The 22585-nt window shown below is 39.9% G+C and overlaps 2 protein-coding genes across 4 annotated transcripts in view; one reads left to right on the forward strand and one right to left on the reverse strand.

Annotated features, from left to right (window-relative positions):
* The window catches only part of IARS2 (isoleucyl-tRNA synthetase 2, mitochondrial), a 65558-nt gene extending 54637 nt beyond the window's left edge, over positions 1–10921 (forward strand). Inside the window, exons 15-23 of the mRNA XM_046679619.1 lie at positions 1086–1194; positions 2154–2256; positions 3162–3287; positions 4142–4273; positions 5048–5154; positions 6109–6254; positions 7225–7415; positions 9056–9200; positions 10391–10921. Coding sequence (XP_046535575.1) covers positions 1086–1194; positions 2154–2256; positions 3162–3287; positions 4142–4273; positions 5048–5154; positions 6109–6254; positions 7225–7415; positions 9056–9200; positions 10391–10533 — 1202 coding nt within the window. The 3' untranslated portion in view covers positions 10534–10921. The remainder of the gene's footprint in view (positions 1–1085; positions 1195–2153; positions 2257–3161; positions 3288–4141; positions 4274–5047; positions 5155–6108; positions 6255–7224; positions 7416–9055; positions 9201–10390) is intronic.
* A 253-nt stretch (positions 10922–11174) lies between these two features.
* Positions 11175–22585, reverse strand: part of RAB3GAP2 (RAB3 GTPase activating non-catalytic protein subunit 2) — a 100415-nt gene continuing 89004 nt past the window's right edge. For 2 of the 3 annotated variants that reach the window (XM_046678398.1, XM_046678397.1), the window contains exons 29-35: positions 21606–21641; positions 20321–20395; positions 19794–20012; positions 16223–16312; positions 15493–15714; positions 14404–14562; positions 11175–14175 (exon numbers count right to left, since the gene is read on the reverse strand). In XM_046678398.1, the coding sequence (XP_046534354.1) occupies positions 14020–14175; positions 14404–14562; positions 15493–15714; positions 16223–16312; positions 19794–20012; positions 20321–20395; positions 21606–21641 (957 nt within the window). In that variant the 3' untranslated portion in view covers positions 11175–14019. The remainder of the gene's footprint in view (positions 14176–14403; positions 14563–15492; positions 15715–16222; positions 16313–19793; positions 20013–20320; positions 20396–21605; positions 21642–22585) is intronic. The other variant, XR_006891042.1, reaches the window with a different exon arrangement.

Below are 22585 nucleotides of genomic sequence, written 5' to 3' on the forward strand. Positions count from 1 at the left end.
CCTAATGAATGTGAGACTAAATTATTCCTATGGCATTTTTTTCTTTTGCCATATGTTTTTTTTCTTAACGCTATTTTTTAGAGCAGTTTTAGGTTCACAGCAAAATTAAGAGGAAGGTACAGAGATTTCCCTGTACCCCGGGCCCCCACGCATGCATAGCTTCCCCCATCATCAGCATCCCCCACCTGAGTGGTACATTTGTTATAATTGAGGAACCTATATTGATTGACACATATAATCACCCGGAGTCCATAGTTTACATTAGGGTTCACTCTTGGTGTTGTGCATTCTGTGGGTTTGGAGAAATGTATAATGACTTGTATCCATCATTAATTATAGTATCATACAGAGTATTTTCACTGCCATAAAAATCTTCTGTGCTCTACCATTCATCTGCCTCCCTAACCTCCTGCGTCAGCCTCTGGCTCATATGGCTTTTTTATAATTTGCCCATATTTTGACTGGTCATTGTCAAATTAGAAGTTAATAATTTGCCCTTTATAAGACATTCTTTTTTCCTGATTTGTTTAATTTCTTTGTTAAGCACATGCACTCAGGTGCCAAAATTGTCAAGATTCAGAATCCATCTCTGCTGCTTACTGTCTGCATAACCTTGGGCAAGTTATAAGACCTCTAGGGTCTCACTTTCCTCCTCTGTAAAATGGGGATGATAATAAGTTCTACCTCATAGAGTTACTCTGAGAATTAAGTGAATTAACATATAAAGCTTTTAGGTGCTCAGTAAGTATTTGTTGAATTAATAAAATCAGTAGTTTATTTTCTTAAAAGACTTAACTGGAAAATACTGATATTGGTAATTATTATGAGTCGGTCCCTAATTTAGAAAGTGTTTTAGTTACTGGTGGTTTGGGAGATCACACTCTAAGGTTTATTTTCTTTACCTTATTTTCTTTATTTTGATTAATAAATTGGCAGTGAGGATAGCAGCTCAAGTGAATGCAATCTAGCCATTGGGTATAGCATGACACAGAAATAAATAACATGGTTACTTTTAACACTTTGATTCATAGTCATTTTCCTATTTTAATTATCTTGAATTTCTGTTTTTTCTGTTTACTTTTGAGGTACTGATCAAAGAGCAGATTTGTACTTGGAAGGAAAAGACCAACTTGGGGGTTGGTTTCAGTCTTCCTTATTAACAAGCGTGGCAGCAAGGAAGAAAGCCCCTTTTAAGTAAGTATTGCAGCTGAGATCAAGAAGTCAGCACACTCTGAGTACTTCTGCAGCGTATTGCCAATGTGTGAAGCACTGTGCTGAGTAATATATACAGTAATATATAGATAAAACACCACCCTTAATTAGCTTACACTCTCCAGTCTTATGAGGGAAATAAGAGTTTGAAGTAAAAACAAAAAGAGACAACAGTGTGGAGAAGTGTTGTCCTGCTGATACAGATCGTAATTCCTAGGAGAGAGAGAGTACGTGTTGACTGGAGTAGTGGGGAGTAGTGAGAGCTAGATCTTGAAATATGGGAAGGCTTGACACAGGGCAATGGAGGCAGCGTAACCAGCTTGACTGAAGACAGCCTGCGCTCAGATATCCTCATTATTTGCAATATCCACAAGTGGCTAATGAACTGAAACATTCCTTTCGTGAATTTTGTTAAATTAGGGATTCTTATTTAGTCACAGGTAATTCCTTTTCCTTAGTCGAATGTGTAGAGTTGTAATCAGAAAGATTCTGATATAGCCTAAGATTCTTGCTATCTTTATAATGAAAACCCACCCGAGAATAATTTATGTGTTGATGTTTTTTTGTATAACCTGTTTTTAAAAGCTAGTAGAACAGCAGATGTTATTTCTCTCAAATGGTCCTTTTGAAGATAATTTTGAGGTGATAATCTGTTCTTTTTAAGACATACTTTTTCCTGCTTAGTTTTAATCATTAAATGAGTACATAATAGATGCTCCCAGAAATATTTGTTTAGTGAATGTAAATGTCTAAGATTTTTCTGTGTGTAAGTAGAGATCTTAGAGAATTAGACTTTCAAGAAAAACTTTCATACATACTCTGTCAAGAAAAATCTTACTTTTGTGTCAAACTAAGATACTCTCTTTAAGCTATAAGTCATCTTCAAAAGATCACTAAAATTGTGTTATAGTATTCTTATAACAGCTGATTTTTCTTCTTAGGACAGTGGTCGTTCATGGTTTTACCCTTGGAGAGAAGGGAGAAAAGATGTCCAAGTCTCTTGGGAATGTCATTGATCCTGATGTTGTCATCAATGGAGGACAAGTAGGTGCTTCTTTAAAAATTCATTTTATGTTTGTTTTAAGGTTCTTATGTTGGCCATCAAAACCCTTAATGGTAGTTACCTCAATGTAAAAAAATGAAACAAAACTATTTTTTATACTAATAGTGGATGCCTTACCATGTTTTAAATCTAGACTCTTAGATAATACATGATTTCAGTGAAAAGATAGGGCTGGGATTGTGGCTCTTTTGACTCATTTTAGGTCTGAATCTCTGGTTAGGTCCTGAACCATGCTATCCCTTTTTTAGTTGTCAGAGCTTTTAAAATTTGTAAACTGTAATTTTACAGTTAAATGGAGATGATATAAGAACAATGACATTGCAATTTCTAAATGCATGTTTCATTATTATATTCTTGGAAATTGTACACTTTAAGGCAGTCATTAATGAACATCAGTTCTCTGCTGCTGATAATTTGGTTTATTTTGGAGTTACTTTCAGAAAAGAAACCACTTGTCTTTTACTCCTTTAGCTTTTTAGTGCCAGTAGTCATTGCTCTGTGTACAGTTTCCAGGGAATTGAAAGGGAAAAGCAGCCCCTCTCGTTACCCCTCCCGCATCACAGAGACCCCAGGGTGCCGCTGTCTCTCACCACCCGCTGTAAGAGATGCATGTGTGCAGACATGACAGGGAGAGGTCAGGTGTTGGCCTCCGCGCGCTGAACCGAACTGCAGAGCAGACTCTCCTCCTCTGTTCCAGTGGTGGTGTTTTCTAGATGCAACTTGATTTCTGAGGTGGTTAGCCCTTATTTCCTTACAGTACAGGTACATTTTATGCTGATAATGTGCTCAAACATTTCTGAATAGGAAACTTATCTAAAATATTTGTTCATCTGATTGGAATCGAAAGCCGTTTATATGTTGATATTTTTTTTTCCTCAATGAAAAGGATCAAAGCAAAGAGCCTCCCTATGGTGCTGATGTCCTTCGTTGGTGGGTGGCTGAGTCCAACGTCTTCACGGAAGTGACAGTTGGTCCGTCTGTACTTAATGCTGCCAGGGATGATATTAGCAAGGTCAGAGTCATCATTCTTCCTGTTTCTGAATGAAAATTTACTAAATCATTGTTTTAAACAATGGGGCACACTTTGTTTGACACTGCAAAACTGAATGAAAATGAGTTCTCCACATGTTATGAGCCTTTAAAATATCCTGTGTTGGGCCAGCCCCGTGGCTGAGTGGTTAAGTTCACGCGCTCCACTTTGGCGGCCCAGGGTTTCGCAGGTTCGGATCCTGGGCGCGGACATGGCACTGCTCATCAGGTCTTGCTGAGACAGCATCCCACAAAGCACAACCAGAAGGACCTGCAACTAGAATATACAACTATGTCCCGGGGGGGGTTTGGGGAGAAGAAGAAGAAGAAAAAAATGTTTTAAAAAATTAAATAAAATATCCTGTGTTTATTTGTTTAAAAATATTAATAATGCTAATAATTTTATATACTGTCTTTTTATATTTTACTACTATACATAGCATAATATAATGTGAAATTGTACTAATTATAAACTTTTTATGTGTTCAATGATCTTTCACATTTATTTCATTTATCTTTATTTTTGCCTGAGAAGCAGGTGAAAATAATTTTCCTACCTACATAGATGAACAAACTGGGCCACTGAAAGGTGATTTGCCCTAAGATGATAAAGAAATATAAAGAAAATTCAGTCTTTATGTGTAAAGTCCAGTATAAATAACTGGGCTATTTGTTTTTTTGCATTTGTAGTGTTATTTAGGAAAGTTACCCAAAAAAGATCCCATTAAGAAAGTAACATGAGCTGAATAAAACTCAATTACAGAGAAATAAAATAACTTTACAATAAGAATTGAAGGCCTCATATATTGGTTTTGAGTGCATATTTTTTCTCAATAGCTTCGGAATACACTCCGCTTTCTTTTGGGAAACGTGACTGGTTTCAACCCGGAAACAGATTCCATCCCTGTTAACAACATGTATGTCGTAGACCAGTACATGCTACACTTACTGCAGGAGTTAGCGAACAAGGTAAGTGAGAAGCAATAAGCTTTTGGGCAGTAGAGGGATCAGCACTGTTGTATGTTGAAATCTGAGTTGCATGTGAGTGGAACAAGCCTGGGTGGAAACACTAACTATCGCTCTGAGAAGAGTCATACTTGATAAATTCCACATGTTCCTAGGTTGACCTCCGGTCTTAGGATTTCTTTCCTAGTTTCTCAAAAGCCCAGAGAAGTACCTGGTGGAAACAGTAGGCCCCAGCTTCCCCTCAGACCACATTTTTCTCTCAAGATCAGCTCTGTGTATTTCTCCAGCAGGAAGGAATAAGGTAGATGCACTTTATTTATCTGCAGTTGTAACTTCAAAGTATAGAACTAACTGAAATGACTATTCCTAAGTGTCAGTCAAACATTGGAGACGTGGTTGTTTCCATGTGCCCTGAAGTCCGAGGCATACACGCAGATTTTCACCCAGTTTTACTTTTCAGGCATAAATGAAGGAACATGGGGAACCTACACTCTGCTGTTTTAAAATGGTGTGGTTTCATCATTGAAAACCTGATCTTTGCCTCTGATGAGCGTTCTTTTGTGGTTTTGAGATTAGAATGTTCAGTATTTTCTGAGGGGAGTTGAATTTTATATCCAGAAATCATGTTTGGACGATCTTCAGAGCTCTTGCTTGTCACCTGTTTTGTGTTTGTATTCCTTTGAAACATATTTTGAAAAGAGAAATATTTTGCTTATGATGACTTGTATTTGCATTTGCTTATCCTGGCTTCCAAATTTATCTTGCTTTGTTCCCTAGATTACCGATTCATATAAACAATATGATTTTGGAAAAGTTATTCGGCTGTTACAAGCATTTTATACCAGAGAACTGTCTAATTTTTATTTCAGCATAATCAAGGATAGGTATGTATGACTGAATATTAAAATACACAGCAACTATTTCTTGGGCGGCTACTGCGCTTGGCAAACGTTGGGCGGACAGTCGTGAGCAAGGTGGACAGTGCTGTGTGTTATTAACAAGTTGGGTTCTAGAGTCAAGTCTGACTATGAACTTTTGCCCTGCCACTCACTAGCTTTGTGATTTTGAGTAACTTATCCTATAATTGCAATTTCTTTGTCTGTAAAATGGTGACGATAATACCTGTCTCATAATGTGGTTACGAGAATGAAAGGAGAGAAGTTAGGTGTTTCATGCTGTGTTTGATAAAGTAAGTGCTCACTAAGTAATAGCTGCTAATATGAGGTAATGAGCACAGTACTCCTTCTCAGGCGTTTGCACAGCTCGAGGGGGAGAGGGAACTATACAGGCAATGATGGACATAAAGACGCTGCGTCCTGTCAGTAGCATTTGAGAAGCCTTGATGCTAGGTCTTCATTTATCGCTCCTGTGTGCGGGTCATCGTTCGTCTTTATAGTAACCAGGCCAGTGTGAGGTGTCAGCCCAGCCCGCCAGCACCTCAGGGACCTCTCTCATAGGGATTGTAACTCTCGGTCCCTCCCTTAACACACAGATGGCATTGCAGGGGTAGGAGGCACACTTCAAATACCGTCAACTGACTTACTAGTTGTCCTTTAACACAGTACTGTAGTCTAGACTCAATCTGTTATCTGTCTGAAAAATTGAATTGGACAAAGCTACTGAGAGTTTTTGTGGAGGTGGGCACACCTGGGAGGAGGGAAGTAGAGTAGAGGATGTTAGCAAAATAATGGTTTGATAGAATGTTTTCTTCTTTAATTAGAACATGATTAGTCGTGGAATTAACCGCTGTAAGAATAAACTCAAACTGAGACAGGCCCTGTCGTGGCAGTCATAATATATAAAGTGTGTCACCTGCTGAATAAGTTGTTCTTGTTCAGGCTTTATTGTGAAAATGCAGAAGATCCCAAACGACGCTCTTGCCAGACTGCGTTAGCGCAAATTTTGGATGTAATGGTTCGTTCCTTCGCTCCCATTCTTCCTCACTTGGCTGAAGAGGTGTTCCAGCACATACCTTATAGCAAAGGTAAGGAATACTTGGCTTGTTCCTGAAACGAGAAAGATCCCTGTTGAGGGTGCAACCTCTATTTGTGTCTACTTCGTATAAGGAGCACTCACTCATCTACGGTGAACGCTTTGTGGCTTGATGTGTCTTGGCCATTGGTAGTCTCTGCACCTGCGTGTAGAGGGGTAGGATGAATCTCATAATGGCCTTCAGGCCACCTTGAAGTGCTTTCTGAAATGTATGAGCAGTTTGACAATATTGAGAAATCACTTTTTCTTAAATACCTTTATGAATGTTAGAAATAGGTTTTAGGTCTTATTAAAACAAAGTGTAGTGCCTTTTAGTGACTATTTTTTAGAATAGTTTTTTCTCTTAGGCTTGTAGAAAATGAGAAATGTAGAAGTTGACAAGAAAGAGGAGGGAAAGTCACTCATAATCTTACTACCCAAGGACAACTACTGTTAATATTGGGATATTTCTATTTTATTTTCTTCTAGGCATTCTTTTTTTCTTTGAGATCTTACTGTATTGTTTTTATCCTTTGTTTAAATGTAACAGTTATTTCCAAATGTTGATATAAATGTTTGGTAAGCATTTAAGGATGGCTTCGTAATATTTTGTCACATGATTGCCATAAATAGCAATTCTTATTTCCCATGAAAGGAAAGCCCTGAAGGCCTAGAGGTTAAAGTTTGGCACGGCTGCTTCAGCAGCCCAGGTTTGGTTCCTGGTCTTGGAACCAACACCACTTGTCTGTCAGTAGCCATGCTGTGGCAGCAGCTCACATAAAAGAACTAGAAGGACTTACAGGTAGAATATACAACTAGGGACTGGGGCTTTGGGGAGGAAAAAAGAGAGGAAGGAAGATTGGCAACAGATGTTAGCTCCGGGCGAATCTTCCGCCCCACCCCCCCCCCAAAAAAAAATTAATGGTTACAGCTTTATACACAGTTGAGAATATATGTAAATTAATTTTTTTTTTTTTTTTAAGAACCCAAGAGTGTTTTCCGTACTGGCTGGATTAATACAAGTTCCATCTGGAAGAAGCCTGGATTGGAGGAAGCGATGGAGAGTGCGTGTGCCATGAGGGATTCATTTCTTGGAAGCATTCCTGGCAAGAATGCAGCTGAGTACAAGGTCACCATTGTGATAGAGCCTGGGCTGCTCTTTGAGATAATAGAGGTAAGGAGCAATTTCTACCTTTTGAAATGGTGTTAGTATCATACAGCTTCAGCTGAAAATTGCTTTTTTAAAAATCTTTGTATAAATAAGATTTTTTTTAAAATTTAGAAACTAGGATTTCTATCTTCTATTCCTGACATTGTCACTGTTTCCTACTTCTCTGTGCTTCCTTTCCCTTAAAAACATGTGCGTTCTTGCTGACTACTTTGTAAGTTGGGACAAGGAAGGTTAATAAAATTCTGTTTGAAATGCAAGTGCTCAGGGCTGTTTAGATGACAGGTGACATAAATTTATGGCAGTAGTATTAGAATACACAAAAATTGGAAGTTTTTTGTTACGGGTCTGGTTTTCTGAAAATTTTGTCCATCTGGACCAGATTCAAAACAAATCCAAAAAAAGATTTCCATTTTTTTGTCACGAGATCTGGAGAAAATTTATTTGCTCTAGCAAATTATCATGTGATTTCAAAGCATTCGTCCTATTTTTATGTCTCAAAGGGCTGTCCAAATTTTCTTCTTGAGATTCTTATGGGTTGGTTGGCTGGATTGGCTTAGAGCTTAACATATTGACTTGAGATTTTTCTCTATTTTAATGCTTAAGAAGAGAATTGGCAATGAATATATTTAAAAAGTTTACCAGCATCATAGTTTTTTTTAAAAATGACCATCTCATTTGGTTGGTAAGCTCAGTTAAAATTTTTAATAATGTAGTTAAATTGATCAAGAGTTGAAGCTAGTAGGTATGAGATTGTCAATCAGGTAACAGAGTTTCGATAAGCTATTTACATTTTACAGTTTACACGTTGGGAAGCTCTGAGTCTTTCATTTTGAGCCAGGAACCCGAGGACCTTTGAAGCTGTGACCCAGCCAAGGCCACGCAGCCAGTCCTGGGCTTTTCCCCCACCTGTCATGTTCCCTTTGACTTCATTAGTTCTGAGTAATAAGCTGAAAAAAAAATACACTTTGTTTGGATCATTTATGTTGGGAAAAATACTTTGGGATTTTCAAAAATGTGAGTGTATTTTTTTTTTAAGGAATGTCTCCTAGCTCACAAACTCATTTTGAAGACCAAAATTACAATTAAAAATTTAAAAGTGCTCATCAGATGTCTGAATTCAGTGTACTTCAGGAGTTCTGTGCATTATTCAGATTGCCACCATTGATCTACATTGCTAGAAGCAGGTCCTTTTTTAGATCGTATCTTAACCGCTCTCCTAACGTAGGAAGCATGATACAGGAAGAAAAGTGTGGGCTTTGACCTGACAGAGCTGGGCTGGAATTGTAGCTCCTCCACTTCTTGGCTGAGAAACTTGGGCAGGTCAACCTCTCGGAGCCTGTTTCTTTATTTGTAAAATGGGGATAATAAACGTGTAGGTGGTTTCTGACAATTAGAAATAATGGACATTTAGTATCTAGCAAAGTGAAATGCCTGACATAGACTATATTCCCAAAACATACTATTGATTGGAAGTTTTTAGTTAAAACCTTTCATACTAGTAAGAATTGATGTATTTGATAGTATTAGCTCAGGCTACAGTAATGGTACCAAGGGTTCCTCACTAAACACAAGAATTTGTCTGTTTTTATAACCTCAATTTATGGTAAAAATTTAGACGGGAACTTCTACCTGCTTCCTTCCAGATGCTGCAAGCCGAGGAGACTTCCAGCACCTCTCAGTTGAACGAATTAATGATGGCCTCCGAGACAACTTTACTCTCTCAGGAACCACGCACGATAGCCGGAGATGTCATTGAGCTTCAAGGGACATTCCTAATCAATTTAGAAGGTGAGGAGGCGAGAGTGACAAGTGATATCTGGAGGACTAACTGACAATTGTAGGTCGTCTCCAGCTTCCCAGTGGTTCCCATGTAGTCTAAAGGCAGATGTGCACTTGGAATACATCTTCCTATGGAAACAGCGTGGACAAAAGGGTCCTACCCGATGATGGAGGGCCCACGGGGTAAGGGAGAGAGGAGGCAGAGTTTCCTTCCTGCCGGCGAAGAAGTCATTGTCACTGTGTGTGAAGTCAGTGCCCCTCTCCTTGGATACTCAGTGCCTAGCACTGCGCTGCCCACCGCCCTCCCCCAGCATTGATTCTACATTTTCTTTTATGCACACCCCAGATTAGAGTATTATTTAGCCATTTTTAATGAGGAGTTAAGGAAGTTTTATTGAACTCATTTCCACAGTGGTATCTCTAGGCAAGCGTCCTGTAGGTTCTTGTTCGATAGGGGATTTTTGTCAACCTAATTCATTTCATTGGTGGACATGGAGGTAGCGTAACATAAACAGAGAACACCACGTAGACAGTTTGGGAAAAGCGCTGCTGCCTGTGGTTTTCAGGGCTGCATTTAGGTGCCAGCAGGAGGCAGAGGCTCATTTATGGGCACCGTTTAAATTTGAGGCCTGGCAGCATTGACCACGTAGTAAAGATTCTGCTTTAACTTGCTTTTCAGAGTGTTAATGTACATTTTTTGTGCAGTGATTAGAAAATACTTTACTTTCTTCACTATGTTATTAGTCTAAGAATATTAATAGTGGAGAAGTTTTTGTTTCCTTTTGTTCAAACCAAGAAGTTTTAAGTGGGGACAGTGCAGGTGTCTCTATCATTTGGCTCTTTTAAAACTTCTGAAGTATGTAGCTGGAGAGGCGATGTAATTTATCAGAACTCTACTTGGATTAAGAGCCAGAAGGCTTGCTCTGCTCTGAGAACATACAGAACTCAGGGACTTGGCAAAAGGTCAGTTCATCTACCAGGGTCTCAGATTCCTCAGCTCTCTTCAGTTGTCCGTTTGTGTGACTCCATTGTCTTGGCTGTTTATGGCTCGTGGCATGTCAAACAGCAGCTGACTAGCTTTACTGAGGCAGGAAGGGAAAAGCCTTAAGAAAGGAGCATCTGCAAGACCAGTTAAGAGAGAAAGAGTGCACCAAGGCGGATGGCCTCTCAGATACTCTCCATGGATTTTTCCTTCACAGGTGGTGATATTCGAGAAGAGTCTTCATATAAAGTGATTGTCATGCCAACTACCAAAGAGAAATGCCCTCGTTGTTGGAAGTATACAGCTGAGTCTTCAGATACGCTCTGTCCCCGATGCGCAGAAGTTGTCCGTGGAAAGTAGTCCCTCACTCAGGTGTCGACTGCGCTCTGAGCATGAGCTCCCCTGACCGTGCTGACTGGGAGTCGAGATGCAGTGTTTACAGTGTTGGAGAGAAACCAAGATGTGGGTCATGAGTGGAAGAGTAAATGGTGGAAGATGAGGGTCAAAGTCAGAATTACAAGTTTTTCCTGTAACTAGATAAAAAATAATGTGTATATCTACATGTGGAAAAATATATACGTGCAGATGGATAGCGATATATCCGTAATGGACTCAATTCAGAGCATAAAAACTGAAGACGCTTGCCTTCAAATGTGGCTGAGCAGAAAATGTTTTATATTTTATAAATCTTTTTGATTTAGTATTTAAGTTCTATAATGTCTAAAAATAAAGGCATTCTGGAAAATTACTGAGTGATAGTGGTGTACAAGCTGTGACTATCAAGTAAAAAACTTGTGATTTTGAAGGGAATGACAGAGGGGTGTTTCCCTTAAGGGACGAAAAGAGTAATTTCATTCTGCCTTACTAGCGAACATCAGCCTTTTCAGGATAACTAGTTTTTTGGGCTGCATTAGAAAGAAAAATATAATCAAATTTGTTATTCTTGTACAAGAGGTAAAGAAATCTTAATACTTAGATTTATGAATGTTAAGGAAACAATATGAAAGCTTAAAATTTATTTCACTAATATATATAAGTTCACAACCATGAACAGACACAGAAAACAGCAGTATATACAGACTTTCATTACTTACAGTACATTACAGTAGATAATAGAGCATTTTATAAACACTTCAGTATTGGGTTAAAATCTTTCTAGGGATAGCTAATCCTAGTCCGCAGAAATCTAACTTGCAGAAGCCCCCAGACCTACTCCTAGCAGGATGCGAGAGGGCTTTCACCGTTGCTCCCACGTGCTTGAAAATATTTGTCTCTTACAAATGAAAGGAACCACAGCAACTGCTAAGTGAACACTGTATTCCAGGAAAGCTTAGTGTTATTAAATCTGGGTTTTCTGTGATTTTTAAATCGCAATTAATCATATTTTTTAAAGAAAGAAAGCAATTTAAATATAACTGTTTACTTTGACCTTAGATGAATTTTTATAACGAAAGTGAAACTCACTCCATTTCTTATTTTCCTTTTTGCAAAAGTGTGAGGCACTCAGAAGCCTGGTGCTGTATGCCTCTTCACCCACGTTTATCCTGGCTCTCCTACTTCTGCATCCACACGCAACCTGTGATGCGGACGTTAGGATTATGTGAACACTGCTGGTTTCCTTCAGCATTCTTATTATAATGGGATTTCACAAGGTGCAGAATGCCTACTGAATGTTCATGAGGAAAGGTGGGTGGGGTGGGGTGTATCTAGGCAAACACTCCTGGTTGCTGGCTCCCACTACACTACGGTGGTGCTACAGAAACCACCCATTCCACATAGAATCTAACTCCTGATTTGTGGCTCTTCATTGTTACAGAATATATCCTTAGGTATTTATTTTCCTTTCTTCTATCAGATTTACTTTAAAAGCCCTTGATGAACTAGTAAAATATTTAGCTGCTTTTCTTAACCATACAACTCTGACCATTCATAGAATTTTAAAATTGCATTCGATGCTAGGATTAGAACTCTAACTAGAGACTCAATGATTTGTTATGGTTCTATGAGCCATGTTTCAGCTTATTAATATTCTCAACAATCCGCAAATTTGATTGTGTCCTACCAGAATAAGTTTAACCAGTTTTATTATCTAAAATGCTTATTAGGTACCCCCTTCCCCAAAAGTGATAATGGAATCAAAGTAAGGATTTAATCTTTAAAAACACCTATAATTCCAAGTTTCTTTGACCAGTCTCCAAAATCCTTTCAGATTTATAACTCCTTTCAGAGTGTTTAGAAAAATCACAGAAAGAACTATCTTTTAAAAGACAGGTAAGAAGTGACCTAAGTAAAGCTAGTTACGGTTACAGGAGATCATGTGAAAGTGTCTGGATGGGGCAGCGGACATCCAAGCAGAGGCTGAGAGGGTGGACTGGCTCCAGGGCCGCACCGCACACAGTGTGCACCTCACTCGCACTTACAGGCCCTCACCCAAAATACTCAAGACATCTTAAAATTTTATTTTTCAAGAATTTAAACAATAATTTAAGTTTTAGGCAGGTAAGTTCTTAGTGGGATGTGATCTTTTAGGTAAAAGGAATTTACGCTGGGATATCCTCAACTGTCAGACTCTTTTCTTTATATCCCTGAAGGCCATGCTCCTCAACTTTGTGCGATGGCTAGAGCTGGCTTCTTACAAGGAAATGAAGACACAAACTTCTGTATCACAATGAGTTACCATGAATAACAACTGTGGTCCATGACAGATAGCAGTAATTACACTGTATGGCTACATTCCAAAGATACACCACAGTAAATACTTGGTATTTGTACAGCTCAAAGCACTTCTTACAGAGTTTTGGTTAATTTGATTTTAATCAACAAATGGTTCTTCGGCACTGGGACTGCTCTAGGCGCTGTAGGGTACACAACTAGCTGTGTTTTATCCTCTCAATCCAGCCGTGAGGTAGGTTTGCTAAAGCTGTACCGTCACTAAGCATCTTCTGTCCTGCTCCCCAGAACAGGTAACATCACCAGATCCCAGCAGCAGACGTCTCCAAACACTTGTAGGAAAAATAAAGTTGGACTGAAATTTTTAGCATCTTTGCCTTTTTTTAAACATAAGTTTTACAAGATAATACATTTTTACAATTACCTGATGTGGCTACAACTTTGAATCTTGGCAAAAAGCAAATGTGAACTTGCGTTATAATTAATTTTGCTGTGTTGCTTGCATCTCAGATTCTCATTTTTGGCAAGTACAACAGGTTAAGGGTTCTGTCTAGTGTTCCTCCTGTGAATATGATGATCTCAAAGCCAGTATTCCTCCATAAGCAGGGTCATCGTCCTCTGAGGGCAGCAGCGTAGCCTCTGGGAAAGGAGCCTTTCGGGATCCAGAACTCCAGGGGGCCGTCCAGTATGGGGGAAGCGTCATAACAAAGCATTTTCCCAACATTGATTAAAGGAGAGTGGGATGTTTCTCTAATTTTACCGATGGGGACTATACATAAACACATTTAAATTTAATTACAACAATAATATTTTGAGTATGAAATATAGAATCTTATAATAAGAACATAATCTGTAAATTATAACCAATTTTAAATAGCAAAGTTTAACAATAAAGCTACTTCAGTGCTTGAATTAGAAATAAACAGTAAAACATCTGTATTAGTAATTAATAGTGTAATTGATATTTGTTTATATTTTATCTTTAGTATTAACCAAAGGAGTGGGATTTAGCCAGGACTGCACTTTTTAAAAGTAATATATATTTTTATTTATTTTACAAAAGAAAAAAAAAGACATACTCCCTCGATAAAATTCCAGATCTTACTCTGTAAAATACCCATGCACGAGTTCGTATTGCAGTCATGTAATTTTAGACGGCTCGGCAGGCGCGCACTGTCATAGAGAGGGGCTAGCTATGGCTTCCACAGCGTCAATGAGGTGCAAGGCCAGACTGTACTGTCCGTGGTTTTCTGGTAAAAGCTCAATTACTTTATGGACTAGGTTAGCTGTGGTTGCAATTGGCACTTCTGTGTTTTGAAGATCCTGGGGGTCCTGCAAATGGGACACAAAAGGAACCCATCAGTTATCTACAAGTAAACAACAGTTGAATTGTTACCAACTTAAGAGTTATCAGGATGGTTATTTCCCAATAAAAAATGCTTTTCTTCTGAACTAAGTAAATTAAACATATAATTTAAATTTTCTCCTTAACTGTTATTAAATATACATTTGAGAAAACATCCACTGACCTTCTGATTTGTCTCATTCTACTCTACTTACCATCGCCTTCAGCCAGGTACAGAGTGTGGGTGGGAGGCTGGCAAGCAGCTCCATTCCTTCTTTCGTCTGGGTGTGGAAGAGCGCATAAGCCAGCCTCTGCCCTGTCAGCACCAGCAGCTGAGAGGCCAGGACCTCTTTGTCCTGGACCTGGAGAATGGCCTGAGGAAACGCACATGGACAAATAGACTGTAAGAGCTCACAGATCAGTGACTCCACAGAAGGCGCTGCCAGCAAAGAGATGCTAGTGCATTTTTGAGCTATGCCATGTATACAAACAAAATAAAGTCCAAATCAAACAGCATTTATAACCCAAATTTCTGCCATCATCTTAATTTCTTTTTCTCTTACCACCTGATTTTTAATTCAGTATGACTACATGAGTAATTTCCAAGCTTTTGGCAAAGAAAGGAAACTATATTAAATCACATCATGACTGCTCAAGACTCTCTAATGGCTTCTGAATGCACTTTGAATAACCGTGGGCTAGGAGACCTTCTATGATCTGGCCTCCGCCAGCCTCTCCACCTCATCTCATCTTTCTTCACTCCTTGCTAACTGTATGGTCAGCCATGCTGGCCCTTCTGGCCAGGATCTCATCAAGCTAGTCCTCGCCTCAGGGCCTTGGTACTTCTCGATATTTCTGCCTTGTGCACTGTTCCCCCAGTTTTCTGAGTGGCTGGCTGCTGCTTTTCCTTGGGGCTCACCTCTGACACCCTGTTGTAAAAGCTCCTGTTTATTCACACAATCCTGTTCATTTTCTTCACAGTATTTATCACTCAGTAGAAAACAGCAGACTTTTCTGCCCCACCAGCAGACTATCAGGTCCGTGAGGAAGGAACCATATCTGTTTTGTTGACTGCTCTGACCCCGTGCACAGAACAGGCCTGGCACCCTGCAGAGTTTACTATAAACATTGACCAGAAACAGGAATTTGACTCTAGTTTTATATTTTAATATTCTGTTGTTCTATTTTTGTGCATAGAGATTCAAAGGAAAAGCAACAAGCTATACTGGAGACTTGACTGATTTTTCACTCTCGCTATCAATTTCATCCCTCGCGCCCAGTGACACTCCTGGGGTGATGATTACCTCTTCTCCTAGGTGGTCCACTCCGTGGTTGTAGAGTTCCCCCACATAATGCCTTCTAACGACATCCTCACTGACTTGAAGGTGATGGGCCAGATCCACGGCCAGAAGCGGCCAATCTTGGTCTTTCCCGAAAGGAGCGGCCGGTGCCTCTTCCGGGGAATCTTTGTCCTTTGCAACTGAATGTTGAGCCTGGACAGCTGCACTAACAACTTTCAGCAAGAACTTGAAAATGGAGAAGAGACACAACAACGTCTTGTTAATATGTTTATTAAAAAATATCTAATTCAGGGGCGGGCCCCGTGGCTGAGTGGTTAAGTTTGTGCACTCCACTTCAGTGGCCCAGGGTTTCGCCGGTTCGGATCCTGGGCATGGACCTAGCACCGCTCATCAGGCCATGCTGAGGCAGTGTCCCACATGCCACAACTAGAAGGAACTGCAACTAGAATATCCAACTATGTACTGGGGGGTTTTGGGGAGGAGAAGGAAAAAAAAAAAGATTGGCAACAGATGTTAGCTTTGGTGCCAATCTTAAAACTAATTCAAAGCAGTTTTTGGCTTTTCTGTCAATTAGAGTAGCTTTCCATTAAAATTGTTTAATTATGAAAAAAGAACACATAATTTAAAAGGAAACTAGCTCTCAAGAACACCTTATAAGTGGTCATCCTTTAAAGGTTAGCTAGATTTTTGCTTTACAATTTTTCCAAGAAAGAAAACTCGGTAACTAATTTACCTGTTGTCGTACAGAAATAAAATTTGGATCCATTTCCCCACTAGGTAATAACTGAATTGAAGTTAGATCCTTGAAAAATGCATTTTTCCCCTAAAAAGAAAGAAGAGACCAAGAAAACTGATGAGTATGGATTATTATTAAAGGAAGAGGGGAAGGGAAAAAACTAAGTCATTTAATCAAGAATATCTCATGGTTGATTTTTTTTCTCCTTGAACAATAACATTTAAGTATTTTATTCACTTAATTTATAACAACTATCCAGTACGTAGTAGGCATGCTGTAAGGTGGTCCCCAGTGAGCCCCTCTGGCAGTCATGCCTGTGGAATCTCTGTCCCTTGAGTGTAATTTCATAGCTGGTGAGTCACTGCTAGCAAACAGAATTAGGCAGAGATGAGAGCAGGTCACTTTTAAGTTACAGAAGGACTGTGGCTTCTGCTCCAGGTACTCATCCTCTCACTCGTGCTGAGGGAAGACAGCTGCCATGCTGTGAGCTGCCCTATGGAGAGGTGCAGGTGGCAAGGAACGGACTCCTGCCAATAATCACGTAAGCTTGGAAGTGGATTCCCCTGTCCCCACCCCACTTGAGCCTTGAGATGAGACCACAGCCTTGGCCAACACCCTAACTGCAGACTCATGAGAGACTTTGAGCAGAGACACATAGATAAGAGGAACCCAGATTCCTGACCCACAAAAATGATAAATATTAGTTGTTTTCAGCTACTAAGTTGTGAGATAATTTGTTATGCAATAAAGATAGCTAATACATAGTGCGTACTCTGAATCCTCTCAAAAACACGTGTTGAACTGTTTAAAAACACCTTGTTTAAGAGAACAGATGTGTGTATGAATAGCCAAAACAGAATATCAGGAAATAGGATTTCCGAAGTTCCTTGGAGGGAAATGTAATACAAAGCAAAGAGCACTGGCCTCTAAGTTGGAAGACCCAGGTTCTAGTCCCAGGTCCACCACTTCCAACCAGGTTACCTTGGACAAAGGACCCCACCATCCCGGCTCCTGTTTTTTCACCTGCAAACAAATCATCCCAGATATCTTCTAAGGTACTTTCTAGACCTAATCACCTATGAGGGTAGTCATCTACTGAGTGGCCAACTAGGTAAAGCTACTCATCCTTTAGTGATGAGAAACAGCAGATTTCCTAGGGCAACCCAGTGCATTGTGGGCATCACCATTTGAAAGTTTTTCCATGCATTCACCCACAATCTATTTCTCTGTAGCTTCCACCTGGTAATCTTAGATATAAGCGTCCATTTTACATGAGGGCCTCTGAGGTGGAGAGTATGTGTGCACATCTATAATAGTACCATTTATTATTTACTGTGTTCCAGGCTTCGCTAAGCACTTCATGTTGAGTATGTCATTCAACGCTCAGAACTACCATGAGGAAGGCACTGGAATCATGACTTCTGAATGAGAAAGGCTGAGAGAAACTAAACTAAACACCACCGGCAGAGCTGGGATTCTGTTTCACTAGCCAAACGGCACTGCGTCTCTATTTACATAAGAGAGGCACATGACTGTCTCAGGTCACGCCAGCATGACATGGGTTGGGACTAACATCCTTGCTGTGCTTATCCAAGTCTGGACATGTTCTGGTTTCACAAACTCCCTTTTCGAGGGGAGTACTGAACTAGGTAGTTTATTTTGGTTTTTCTTAAAAAAAAAAAAAACCTAACTTTTAAGTACTCTCCTTTTACAATCTCAAACGAAAGATATAATTCATTCAAAATCTGTATTTACAAATATAAATATTATCTGTTATTTTATTAGGAAGATGAAAATTTGTCACCAGACTTCTAGTCTGCCTTTAAACCGTCGGGATCTAAATGTTAACATGAATTTCTTGAAACATACAGTATTCTGCTTCTATTTACTCTCAAAATCAACATGTCTAAAATCATTCTGAATGGGCTTCCTTGTAAATGGCCTGCCCAGTCTCGCCAGCTTGAGTTGAATTGAATTTTACCCGCTCCCATCTCCTCCAGCACTAAACCCAGACTGTCATTAGGTCCCTGATTCCTCCCAATCCCTCCATGATTTTAATCGCTTCTCCCCAGTCCATATCCTCATCAACTCCTGACTTGCAATGGTCTCCAAAACCCTCCTCACTTATATCCACTCATCTCTTCCGCATACTGTGGCCATACAACTTTTCTTTAGCATCTTCATTATAACTACATCACTCACGGACTGGGCTCCTGTTCTATGTGCCAGGCATGGCACCAGACACGGGAACATAGGGAAGAGGTGACGAGTTCAGGTAATGTAGACAAAGATTTCGAAGAGAAGGTGACACTTAAGTGATAAATAAATAGGAGTTGGACATAGAAAGTAGTTGTCTGTGAAAATGGAACAATATAAACAAGACACGAAATGATGCAAATGACTGCCTTTGCCGAGGGAGGGACGGTAGCTAACAGTGGCTGCAGCACAGGGTGGAGAGGAACGGAAGGCAGGCAGGAAAGGTAGTTACGGCTGAGGGGAGCCTCCCTCCTCTGGCTCCAGGTTTCCGTGCGGCAGGGCTTCTGTGAGAAGAGCATCCTGCCCCACCCCTCCCTCACTGCTCCCCAAAATGGACTGGGGAATTTGGGAGGAGCTGGGCATTCTCAACAGCACCTGCTTTCCTTCTCCAGGGCCAGGACCCTTCAGGTGTCCCGCTGTGCCCTGGCTGTGCAAGTCTCTCACATAAGGGTAAGAGCTGTGTTCTCCCACCTGGCTTCTGTCAGTAAAAAGCTCAGTAATACAGCTGACCAACTGTCTGAATTTTAATTTTAATCTCTGTCTGAATCCTACGTCTGTCTCTCATTTGGCACCTGAGTGGGAAAGAAATGGGTTTTATGAATTGGCATGGAACTAATATGATTAAGTCTGTGTTTTGGAAAGAAAACTCTGGCAGCATGGCATTGGATGGAGAGAAACAGGAGGCCGTTGTAATAGCCAAGGGAAAGACAATGAGGCCTGAACTAGGGTTACCGTGATGGAGAGGAACGGACGGATAAGATTTAAGGAAGAACTTACAAGAATGAATTTACAATGAAAGGGGGACATGAAGAAGGGAATTGAGCTAGATAACATCAAGGGTCCTAATTGGTGCCAGTGCACATGTGATGACATCATTCATCAACTAGCTAGCCAGGGTCTTCAGGAGGAACAGCAAATTGAGGTCAAGGGTAGGATAGGGGTGAATATGGAGACAGAGCTTAGGCATGAGGTGTCTGAAGTCCCACAACACATTCAAAGATGTTCTACAGAAATATATGCCTCAAACTTGGGAGAGGTCAGGCCTGGAGATACAAGAGGGAGAAAATGAGTCTGTCCAGGAGAACATGCAGAATGAGAAGGGTGGGCAGCTGAGAGGGCAAACCCATGGAATACCAATATTTAAGGTAAATCAGAAGAACAGGGAATCTGAGGGGGAACAGGGAGCAAAGAACCCCACGACAAATAATCCTCCGTAAGTCACAAAAGTACTGAACAATTTCCATTAAGAAAGTGCTGCTGTGCCTGTAAACCCTCAGCTCCACCACGGCTCTGAATCCTTGGAGGTACCTACCTTACTGTCAAAAAGGGAAAGTGGCTTCACAGTCTTCAGAGAGAACCTCATAACCGCGTACAAGATGGAGCAGAGGATGGAATGGTGCTCCACCAGTGGGTAGTGGATGTGTTTCTGTTCAAGGGCCAGTTCCACTATTGAGATTGGTCCTTCGACAGCGAGCCACGCATCCTCAGTATCCAGGACAGGCGCTTGCATTTCATCCCTGCTAACATCTGCCTACAGGTTTTGAGAACAGAAAACTGTGTTCAGAATTAGAGAAAGAATAGCTTGCAAATATCTTAATGAGTCTACCAGCAGCAAAGTGCAAACCCATATTTCTTCCCATCCCAAATTATAATAAAAAAGGTAAAATCTAATTCCAATAAGAATCTAATAAGAAACATCGCTATTTTTTAGGCTTAACTCAAAACTTAGAAATGAATCAATGAAAAGCAATCTCTTTCTATAGTCCTTTCTTAAGTCCAATGATTTTCAGAATATTTAATTTCTAGAGACAGTTCAGAATGAAAATATATTTCTTTTACCTCCATTAAAGTCTGAAGAAGATCCAAGCAGCAGCCAAGGAAAGATGTCACCGCTGTGTCACTCATCCCCACATCCTGGTTTTAAAAAGGAACATAATTAGCTCCTGCCAGCAAAACTGCTACAGTTACTCTCAGAAAAATAAAGAACAGAACAGGACACACCTATTCAACTGACTTCCCACAAAGAATAGACAGCAAGAATTTGAAAGTCAAGGCATTAGTACATTTTAATTCCTTTCTTTAGACTTAACAGATTTTAAAATTAGACTTTAAAAAGGATTGTACTACTATGAAGTTTCAAAAATCGGTGTTCTCTGTGTATTGTAAAGACACGGTGCCATCAGTTACCACAGAGGGCGGCACTGGCGCTCACTGTCCAGCTTGCTGAGGCCAGGCGTGTGCATGAAGATACACACACGCGAGAGGCCAACCAAAAAAGTTCTCAGAAAACTGGTCTAGCTTCAGAGCGTCTTTTAGGGACTTAACTGAACCCTCTGAACAAAACTAGAACCCTCAAGCCTGTGAACGAAATACCAGACTAATGCTGTGGGCAACAGGTCGTTCCTGTTGACTCCCTTTAGGGCCTGCCAAGAGACTACTGCATTCACATAGTCTTTTTCAAACTAACAACCAATACAATCCCTGAAGTAAACAATTCAGAGTGTGCGTATAACTGGTCATAGAGCCATTCTTAAGACTGTAACAGAAGAATTCTTCAACAAAGGTGATTTTTGGGAACTAAAGGCCTATAATGGCTGGATTCGTGTGTCCCAGTATTTCTTAAGATATTTGTAATAAGAATATTTCAAAGTTTTGAGCAAAAGCTGGCACTATTAATCACTGGCCTCAAATACAAGCCCCAGTATCCATGGACCGGAATATTATTTAAGACTATTTGTACAATGGTTATTACATTTAAGTAGATTAAACTCACTACTCATATGAATCTACTTCAATTTGACGTTGGATGCTTCCACTATAAATCCCTAATCCAAAGTACAGCAAACATGTGCAGCCAGGGCAGCATGCTCACCTCCTGTCCTCTGTCCAAAGTTGAAGACGGCTTGAGAAAACTTAAACATTCTATCTGACAATCTGGAAAGGTAAATTAACATTGGCCATAGTTCATGACCAGTTTCCTTAATATAGTATTCTCTTTCCATTTTTCTTATCTCATGATGTGTCATCAAAATGGTACAAGGCAAAGTTCACTCCTCCAGTTAATAAGATACCACATAAAGTGCAGGATTAACTACTAGACATCTAGTTCAGGGAATGCACTTACCCTTCGGCATAATCTATCCTTTGGTGATTTTCCAACCTAAGACAAAGGACAGAAAACGCTGTATTTATTTAGTAATTTATATAAAAAGGCATTACTATGGTACAAATAGTAAAAAGTAACCAAATTTTAAAAACATAAATGCAGCTATAAAACCGTGGCAACCTTTCATCCATTAAATTTTAGTTCTACTCATTTATAACACAACGCAACTAATTCTATGGGGGAACCTAAAAATATATTATGAAAAGTATGCCACACTGGACTTACAAATAATCCTTTTCAAAAATAAATATTCTCAAACTATTAAATATGAACAACTTTAAAAATCTGGTCCTTACTTTGTATAATCAAAGAACTGTTTTGCCTTAAAACTCAGAACCAAACTCAAGGTTCTAAATAAACAGCAGCTAAGAATTTTGCTTGTTGATAAAGATCCACAATTTTAAAAGGTCAGAACGAAAAAAAGACAATCTAAAGCAGACATAAGACATATTCCTAGCTCAGAAAATCAATTGATTTCCTTGATTCAATCAGTACTTAATAAGAGTCTACTGTCAAGTTTATATAAGGTAATAAGTGGGAGATAAAAGTTCTGCCCTTCAGCAATGTGACTTGTTAAGACAAGAACTCACAGGGGACAGTGACAGTGGAGGAAGGGAGTCCAGTACAAAGGACTCCTCACCTCATTAGCCCCTGCTGAGATGACTGCACCCGCCTTCCAACACCCAAGCTTGGCCCATCCCAATTCCAACATATTACACCCTCTTGCCAGAATCATTTTTTAAAATGCAAATCTGGACATATTCCTCTGCTTAAAACTGCTCCACTGTCTTCAAGATAAACTAACAGCTGCCATTTACTGAGCCCTCACCATAAGTGCCAGGCCAAGCATATGTGCTAGGCAGTTTACACATAGGATTAGAAAATAATTAGAAAATCCAAAAGTTAGTAGAAAACCCCAAACATGCAGCCTCCACAGG

The sequence above is a fragment of the Equus quagga genome, chromosome 12 (assembly GCF_021613505.1).
Source record: "Equus quagga isolate Etosha38 chromosome 12, UCLA_HA_Equagga_1.0, whole genome shotgun sequence".
NCBI classification, from domain to species: Eukaryota; Metazoa; Chordata; class Mammalia; order Perissodactyla; family Equidae; genus Equus; species Equus quagga.